General features: G+C 47.2%; 1 protein-coding gene across 1 annotated transcript in view; it reads left to right on the top strand.

Annotated features, from left to right (window-relative positions):
- Positions 1-6,838, top strand: part of LOC306836325 (adhesion G protein-coupled receptor A1-like) — a 23,664-nt gene extending 16,826 nt beyond the window's left edge. The window contains exons 4-5 of the mRNA XM_079363337.1: positions 4,797-4,892; positions 5,102-6,838. Of these exons, the coding sequence (XP_079219463.1) occupies positions 4,797-4,892; positions 5,102-6,527 (1,522 nt within the window). The 3' untranslated portion in view covers positions 6,528-6,838. The remainder of the gene's footprint in view (positions 1-4,796; positions 4,893-5,101) is intronic.
- The last annotated feature ends 3,162 nt before the right edge of the window (positions 6,839-10,000 follow it).

Consider the following 10,000-nt stretch of genomic DNA (forward strand, 5'->3'; position numbering starts at 1 on the left):
TTTTAATCAGTAGAATCTCTGACTGCAGGATTTAGGAGCTCAAAGTCCCCTTTTAGAGTCGATGTTACATGTTCAATCTGCTGTGGGTGAAAACCTCTGACTGACCACCTGTTTATGTCTCCATATAGATTCCATTTGGTTAATACTGTATTATTAATATGCTCATCACTGCTCAGCCTCCTGTTGTTATACTTTAGCTGAGGCAGCGGTCATTATTTCCCCCGGCTTCTCAAAAGAAGTTACGTCATAATAAAAGAAGGAACATCTGGTAGGTTCATTTTCTAAAACTAGCATGATTTAAAAAGTGGCATTCCTTCAGTGCTGCATCTGCACCTGGCCCCTCCCCTCTGTGCTCCCTCTAGGCCACGCCCCTCCCCTGTCCTCCTTTTAAAGCCACGCCCCTCCTCTATGTCCTCCCTTTAAAGCCACGCCCCTCCTCTCTGTCCTCCCTTTGAAGCCACACCCCTCCCTGCTGTGCTCCCTCTAAGCCACGCCCCTCCCCTCTGTGCTCCCTTTAAAGCCACGCCCCCTCCCCCTCTGTGCTCCCTCTAAGAGGAGGAGCTGTGGACGCAGACGGCGCTCCTTCTCTTCACAGAGCTCGTCACTTCATCTGGGATTCAGGTTCAGAAACATGATTTGAGTGAAAGTGCATTTTGAAGAAGATAAAGATGTTTCTGTAGACGTACAGCTGCACTCTATATATAACCTCCACTGGAAAACAAGCTGTGTGTTCGGATCTTTTAGAAGATTATTATGACACAAGTTCACATTTATCCCCCACACACCTGAAACTAATATCTGTAAAATCCATAAATGAGCAGAATCATGTGTCTGACACTATTAAAAACTGTAATAATAATGTGTTTGTGTGGAGCAGCAGGGGATAAGGACCCCCCCCCCCCCCCCACCTGCACCTGCATGCAGCTCTGTCCTTGCAAAGAAGATCCTCAGACACATGCATGACTGGCTGGTTTTAATATTGAACATTCTCAAGGTCCTCCCATCATGCATCACTTGTGAATGAGACCATTAGTCTGAGGGCAGGCGAGGGGACGGTGTGGCGCGGCAGTCGAGTTGATCCACAGTGATTGACTGTAATGCTCCCTGTCAGACAGCCTCATGCAATGAGACTTAGCAGCTGGAGACAAATCAATCCCCCCCCCCCCACACACACACACACACACACACACACACACACAGCCTCCACATTGCTCCTCATCTACCTCTCTGCCTGTCCCTCCTCTCCTGATCACACATCCAGCAGACCATCACGCTGACCTTTGTCAGAAATCTGCTACGCTGTGTTGCACCACACACCTTCCATGCCTCGGTTCATATTTCTCCCTGACAGTCATCTGGTGTGATGGGTGCAGGACGGTAATCACTTCTTTAACATGAATCCTCCTCGGGAGAAGTTTCTGACATGCACAAGGCTGAATGCAAAGGGAACTGTACAGTACAAAGGCAGAGATGAGCTTCTGCTGTCATCCTAATCACAACTCCATGGAAATAAGCAAAGCATGAGGTCCTGAAGTAGGACGGACTGTCTGCCTGTTTGCTGTCTTGGTTCACTAAAGGTGGTTTGGACTTCAGGGGGTTTTGCACACATACTGTATATAGTAGAGCTTTATCCATCAGACTGTGTCCCATGCTGTAAGTATAGACATGTATGTATATCTCTCCTGGAGGGGGCCAGACAGAGGACAGTTTGTAGAGGACAGAAGAGGGACAGGGAGGGAGGGAGGGGTCACTGCTGCTGGCTCTATTTATATCAGCTGTTCCTAAACTCGCTCAAAAGCACAACTCTGCATGCACAGCCATTTTGTTACAGTTTGAAGGCTTCTGTAATAGAATGGCCCCTGTGTGTGTGTGTGTGTGAGCGTGTGTGTGTGTGTGTGAGCGTGTGTGTGTGTGTGTGTGTGTGTGTGTGTGTGTGTGTGTGTGTGTGTGTGTGTGTGTGTGTGTGTGTGTGTGTGTGTGTGTGTGTGTGTGTGTGTGTGTGTGTGTGTGTGTGTGAGCGTGTGTGTGTGTGAGCGTGTGTGTGTGTGTGTGTGTGTGTGTGTGTGTGTGTGTGTGTGAGCGTGTGTGTGTGTGTGTGTGTGTGTGTGTGTGTGTGTGTGTGTGTGTGTGTGTGTGTGTGTGTGTGTGTATTCACACAGGGACGAGTGCCTTGAATCTTAATACGATGGTTGATGTTTTTGCATAAAAAGCAGGGCGGCATGCAGACGGTGATTTGTTCACACATGCTCTACACGTGTTTGTGAACGCAGCAGGAAACACAGCTGGCTCTGCTGGAGGGTTCGAGAGCACCGGCTGCCCGAACATCCACCACTTCTTCTCATTTATGCTTATCTGGATGACGGCTGTGTAAATGGCTTTCTGTCGAAGGAGAGTCCCCGGGGAAGCGTTCCACTCAGAGACAGTGACAGGCCAGTAATGCCCCCCCCTCGCCCCCCCCCCTCGCCGACCAGCCCAGACAAACATCTTGATTGTAATTGAATTTTGGGGACGGGCGCTGTGTGACGGAGGGACAGATTGGGAGACGGAGAATGGATTGAGGGGGAAGCAGAGGATGGCTCTGGAGTGGTGTAAAGGTTAGAGCAGTGACAGAGGTGGAGATTGAACAGGAAGGAAGAGGAAATAGCAGAGTGTTCCAGAGGAAACAGTATGACAGTGCACCGAGCGAGGACAAGGACAGTGCAGGGGGAATTTATAACACACAGATTCTGCACTCAAATGCATCGTTTGGATATCGGCCTGTGATTTATCTGAGAAACAACGTACACAGCAGGACTCTCCAACCGTTCTTCATCGGAGACACTTTGAAAACTGAACATGAACAAGAGCTCATTTTATTTCTTCACACAGCAACACATCAAGGTCCAAGGAAAACTTCTTCTCCACAGATCTTATTCACCTTTCAAGCATCTCATGGTACACGCTGAAGACCCTTTGTTGCAGAGTCCACCACAGAGGTGCATGCTGGGATGTGGTAATGACGCTCATGTCAGTAAAAGCTGCTTCACAAAGGCATATTGAGACGAACACAGCAGACATGTTGGGTGAATGTTCTCGTCGTTTTCTGGGCTTCACATGTTGTGAGTGTTGCTGAGACTTAAAGTGAACAACCTCCTCGATCTCCGTCTCCACGGGATGGACAGTGAACATGTCGGCCATCTTCTCAGGAACCTCCATGAAGGGCTCCGCATTATAAAATCACTGGACCTGTCCGAGCGTGGACATGAGCTCACGATACCGACATGTTTCCCACTGTGGGGAGGTTTTTTTGTTTTCAAAGCATCAACAGCGATGATCACGTCACGTGTGTGTTCAGAAGCAGCTGACCTCGGCTGTTTGGCCTTTGCTTGAATGGAGCTGATCATCTCCATGACTCCTGACACCACTCATCCCACAACATGAGCTGACGTGAACAGGTTGGGTCTTCAGTGTGGAGATAATCCACATGAAGTGAAGGTTTCTTTATCATAATGACTCGAGTTTATTAGAAATGATTATGTGCAGGGAGCTGAAGTGAGTTGTTCTTCTTGCAGGCAGGTTTCTCTTCTCGTCTGTGGAGCTGTTATAAACAACAGATGCTGTAAATTGCAGCGATTAGCGCTGACAAGTTCATCGTGCTTAAATCGACGGGAAACAGATTTGTTTTCCTGGTAAAATTTACACTTTGGTTTGTAGCAGAGAAAACAAACTGAAGGTGTGATCGCACTCGCAGAGTGAGATCCCAAACACATGGACAAGCTCGGACGGGACGCGTCAGGCTGGGATGTTTTTGGTGGGAATGTTTGGAGGGAAGAGGCGAAGTGATAACTGACAGATATGTTCTCATGCCTGTACCCTCGTGTCTGCTTGTTTGTCAGTCAGCTCGGTCTGTTTGGATCTTGTGGTTGTAATTCTCCTCTTGTATAGGTTTCATATTTTGACAGCGATAGCTTGCAGCCTGTCTTCATACCTTGTCGTCAAAAACAGAGTCGGTGGCACGAAGCCTTCAAACGGAGTCAGACAGATTCCTGTTCAGCATCCTTTCTGGACTCTTTGTGTGGATGTGCTGTTGAAGGCAGGAGACTTCATGGAGTATTTCATGTTTGGACTGCAGTCCAGACGAGCCGGGCCCTTTAATGAAGAGCAGCAGGATTTAAACCCTGAGTGATGGATCATTCCTCACACAGAAACAAAGCCTGTTTAAACAGACGTGCTGACTTATTGTAAGATGTCACATCATGTCACATGCACAGAATGCGTTCCTCCTCCTGTTAGCGGTAGCTGCATGAAACGCTCGCTCTCTACCCCCCCTCACTGCGATGATGTCACAAGCTCAGAGCGGTCTGTGGACGCCTCTTTGGGCAAGGCAAAGAGGCGTGTGATTCCGTGTGAATGGGTGGACAGTTTACAAACAGCCTCTGACACCAGGTTGGGCATGAATGGGTTAATGTGATCTGTGCTTTACATAGTGATTGGAGGAGGAGCAGCGAAGACTCGTCATAAGAAATCCATCTGAGAGTTGTTGTTAATAAGAAGATCAGTGTTGTTCACAGGAGCTTCAGTTTCAGAGCGTGACCAGATGTGTCATATTCACCATGTGATGACCTGCGAGTGTGAACATATATATATATATATATATATATATACATATATATATATATATATATGTGTATATATATATATATATATATATATGTATATATATATGTATATATCAGATCTATAAATGTTTTGTGTCCTTCAAACATTCTGATGCTGTCTTTGTCTCTGCCTCTGTTTGTCCTTGGATCCCCTCACAGATTTTATTTAGTCAGCGGTGGAGTGCCCCTCATCATCTGCGGGGTCACAGCAGCCGTCAACATAGACAACTATGGCAGCAAGGAGCAGGCACCATAGTAAGTCTGTTCTGTTCCTGCTCACAAGGTTCCAACTTCTGATCCACACGGTGCCGTCTGAGGCTCAACGTGCTCAACCTTTCATTGGAAATGTGTTCGTTTCACACTTGTAACCTGTGTGTGTGTGTGTGTGTGTGTGTGTGTGTGTGTGTGTGTGTGTGTGTGTGTGTGTGTGTGCGTGTGTGTGCGTGTGTGTGTGTGTGTTGCAGCTGCTGGATGGCGTGGGAGCCCAGCCTGGGGGCCTTCTTTGGCCCTGTGTCATTCATCTTCCTGGTTACCTGCATCTACTTCCTCTGCACCTTCCTCCAGCTGCGGAAACATCCGGAGAAGAAGTACGAGCTGAAGCAGCTGACGGAGGAGCAGCAAAGGCTGGCTGCCATCGACGTGCCGACCCACTGCCACCAGAGCGCGGAGCCGGGGGCTCCGGCGGCCCCCTCTACCGGGGGTCACTGTCCGGCCGGCTGCCCAGGTGTACCCATCAACCCCGCACTTCTGGCTAATGAGCACTCCTTCAAGGCTCAGCTACGGACGGCAGCCTTCACCCTCTTCCTGTTCCTGGCCACGTGGACGTTCGGGGCGCTCGCCGTGTCTCAGGGCCACTTCCTGGATATGATCTTCAGCTGCCTTTACGGTGCCTTCTCTGTCACTCTTGGCCTCTTTGTTCTCATTCATCACTGTGCCAAGCGGGATGATGTCTGGCATTGTTGGTGTTCCTGTTGTCCCGGTCGACAGGACAATGTCTGCTCTGGAGCCCACGGTCCTGCTCAGGCGCGGCCTAAGGTCAACGTGAATGGAGACACCCCCGGGCACGGCCACGGTCACAGCCACTGCCACCATGACTCCCCGTGTCCAGGTAAAGCCCTGATCAGCTGCACTCATTGCAGCGTGGGTCACTGCAAACATGCCCTGCCGTCTTCTCAAAACCACGTGGCGTGTCTGGCACCTGTGACGCCCTGCTGTGCCGCCCTGCACAGCCAGCAGCTGATGGAGGAGGAGCCCGCAGCCACACACGTGCTGCTGCATCCTGACCCTGAGGGTTACCGGCCCGGGATCCAGCTGCACCCCTGCTTAAAGAGCAGCACCAGGACTAAGAGCCGGAGTCTGGGTCGCCGGGCCGGAGCCGGTGCTTGCGGTGCCGGGAGTGAGAGGGAGTATGCCTATCACATCCCTTCCAGTGGGGATGGAGGCAGCGTGCACAGCTCACACACTGACAGCCCACACAGCACTCATGAGCGCCATGCCCACATCTGTCCACATGTGGCCCACGAAGGCCACCATGATGGCCATCACACATGCCACGCTGCTGCAGCCAGCACACACGAGGCCCTGGCATGTCATCACCCCTGCCACCGGCACATCTGCTGTGCCAAGGCAGACCTTTTCCCCTCCCTGTGCCCAGCAGAGCCCGGCGACACGGGCGTCTTCCTGTGCGGCTGCGGCAAGGTGGCCGAGCCGGACCCCATGGCCACACATTGCCACTTGGAAATGCACGCACCGCGTAGACAATCCTACCCTCAGAACCCTCCCAATCAGAACGGGATTCTAAAAGGGGGCATACACGAAGGACTGCTGTACGCCTCGGACAGCACGGGGAATATACGCACCGGACCCTGGAAGAATGAAACTACTGTGTAGTGAGGAATGGAAACCCTCCCCTCTCTTCCTCCTCCCACCAAAAAGGAACCCTGGCCTCCCTTTCTAGAAGTGAAAAAGAAAAAGAATTGAACTAGATTTTAACAATCACAATCAGCGTTTGATATTTTTATTTCACTGTCCTCATGTTTTTATGTGTGCTGTTTCACTGTACAGAAATCAGATATCATGTAAATCCACACACGGAACAGAAGAATATGTTTGTTACATCATACCGTCAGACGTTACTGAAAGTATTTCCACTGTTCCATATAACTACAGATCTCTCTCTCTATATATACAGTATATATATATATATATATATATATATATATATATATATATATATATATATATATATATATACACACAAGAAAATGAATGGTTGTATGTTTGAGTCTGTGTGTTAGTGCTCAAAGGCAACACGCTGCAAGATATTTTTACACTTTAAATCCTTCTGTCAAATAGTCTGAGATGACAGAGACCTCCACTATTATCAAGAACTCTTGGCGTCCATGTTTTTAGACGACTAAACCAGCAATTTTAGACTTCATGGGTATTTTTGCCATTCAGTCTCAGTAAAGAAACTGTGAACATCTACTCCAGATTTTCTGATTATATACCAAGAAAGGCTTGCTGGCCAGGGATGTACGGGTGCCAGGGAACAGATGCTCCTCTCGGTGGATATTGACCGTGTTGTCTGTACGATCACTGTTGTGTTTTTTGCTTTCTTTGTTTTTCTGGAGAACAGTAAAAAAAAAAAAACAGTGGCCATGGTGAGTGCAGAATTGGTGTCATTGAACCATTGACTCCAGTGCGTTATTTATTGATTGAAGATAAATTCCAGTATTTTGCAACCTTTGGCCCCGTTTCCTGTTATCTGACATGTTTTTGGACGAGCTGAGCTGGAAGCTGTGACACTTGCTCCACTGGCTGCAGATCATCCTGGGGGATTAACGTGCCCAATCAAAGCGCTCCTACTAAAAGTTCTGGTGTTTGTCACTGACAGCCTCAGATTAGTATGCTCCTTGTCTGGATGCAGAATAAAATGGAGCACTGCACAAACTGACCTCATTGCTGAGGTTAGGAAGAACAAAACCACACTGCTCATCATGTAGCGCTCATCCTGCTGAAGGATCTCCAGTCTGTCTTTCAACCTTTTAGTCAATTCTGGATTTGAGTGTTTTTTTCTAATCAATAGTTATCTATAATTATATATTACACAACTCTAAACAAGGTAGACTCATGACTCCTGATTTCTGTAAGCTAACACAAATGGAGTCAGCTGGCTTTAAACAGTGTTACAGCTCTTTCAGCTCTATCTCAGTAATGTCGCCCAGCAGTCGCTCATCATAGATAGATAGATAGATAGATAGATAGATAGATAGATAGATAGATAGATAGATAGATAGATAGATAGATAGATAGATAGATAGATAGATAGATAGATAGATAGATAGATAGATAGATAGAACTCTTAGCCGTGGTTAAATCAGGAGAGAGGGGTCAGTCTGTGTGCTCCATGTTCACAGGCTGATCACCTTGAAGTCATTGTCCCACTCAATCCAGGATTTCTCCAATAAAATAAATAAGTGTTAACATTGATTATTACAAATGAATCACTGGGCATAGTGACCCAAACTGTCTATTTGAAACTGTAACGCTAAGTGCTCACCGGAGGAACTGCAGGCGTCACAAACTAAGAACTTTTATCAGGACAAACATGGAGCAGTTTAAACCCCCCAGGAATGATGAAGCGTCCTGTTTCATAGCTGCTGACTTCTCTGCTCCAGCTATTCAAACAAACCTCTAAAATGTGTCACTTAGAAGCAGGCTCACACACAGCGCTCATGGATCCAGTGAGTGTTTCTCTCTCTTCACCTTCAGACGTGATGGAGTCAGCGTACTGTGTGACTCTGTGTTCTTTGGATGTTAACACAGAAGAAGTAATGAGCAGCGTTCAGAAACCTGCCCATCACCGAGGTTGTACGATCCTCTCTTAGCTTAATGCTACATGGCAGAATAAGAGCTAATTCAATCCTGGTGTATTTGGATTTGTCTTAAAAGACCCCGGCAGCATGCATGCTGTATGCTGCAATCAAAGATTTTAATGATTGCCCATCCATGAGTATATTATCTGCCTCAACCCCAGGCAGCCTGCCATGTGTCGCTTTTGTCACACTCTTGGATTAAGTCTAGTCCCCAACAAACACGGCGTTATTTACCCACGCTTATCTCCATTTGACTTTCATCTAAGCTTTAACCCAGAATCCAGTCCAGAGAAGCGTCCTGCTGTTGGAGATAACTTTCTCTGGGAGAGGCCAACGTTGAACCATGAAGGTCAAATTCTCTTTGAAGAGTTGCCCCTCAAAGCAGAAAGCTGTGTATTGATTTTGAGGCACTTGTGTATTTTAAGAAAGATGATATTGAGTCTGATACTGGAGACAAAGCAGTCATGTATTTCATCAGAAAAGCCGAGCGTATAATCTCACTGCAAACCACCCGGGCATGCACACCTTCTCTTTGTCCATCCTGTGCACTCATGTCTGTGTATATAGCATCTGTTTCTGATGAATTATTTTATATGAGATTTAAGATATTTAAGAATAAAAAGAAGTCTATATGTAAAGAAAGTTGTATTGGGGAAACACTGACCTCTCAATGTTACTGCTCAGTATCTGAGTTTAGAAATGTCCTTTTTGTTGTCAAAGGTTTTCTTTTCAGTTTTAGTATGCAGACTTGCTGTGTGTTGTGAGACTTATCCTGTCATATCAGAAATAGAAATGCACTACCTGTTCTAATGTTTGGCTGTCACTAACAGGACCTTGATTAGAGAAGGTTCAGACAGAAACATTTCCATCCTCCCTGGTTGTGGACGCTGGTACACTGATGCATGAAGCTCCAGGCTGTGCACAGGGCCACTGCAGTTATTTCCAAGTCTGGAAAAAAACCGGCCGATTATTTGTTGTAACCTTTCAGTGCTAAAACTGTGGCAGACATGGTTCCACAAAGCGGGCTCCTTTGAGCCACTGAAGATGCTGGCAGTCAATGGTCCTGGCTTTTGAGTTATTGGAAGGGATTTGTAACAGTATCACAACACAATATTTAAAATATTAGCCTCCCCTGCTAAACCCGGGAAAACTCCAGAGAACATCTGTGGTGATTAATTGCTGTACAACGTGTTTTTGCTGGTGGTGTGTTTTTGGAGCAACCTGAGCTTCTCAGTGATGTTTGGTCTCACAGGCCACCGTAGGCCCCCTCCCCCCCATTCCCCCTTTTTTGTTGTCATCGGTAGCAGATGTACTGCCTCTCTAAACAAGCTTGCTGACAAGAAGGCTGCTGAAATATTCACCTGTGGTACTGTGACAAAACCTAAAGCCAGTTTTCACTTTTTTCTACATTGACACAGATTCCAATAAATGTATTTTTTCACCATGCAACGGATGAGAGCGTCTTTGGCTGTTTGTGTTTGTGTG

Source organism: Symphodus melops (assembly GCF_947650265.1).
Source record: "Symphodus melops genome assembly, chromosome: 15".
In the NCBI taxonomy this organism is placed as follows: Eukaryota; Metazoa; Chordata; class Actinopteri; order Labriformes; family Labridae; genus Symphodus; species Symphodus melops.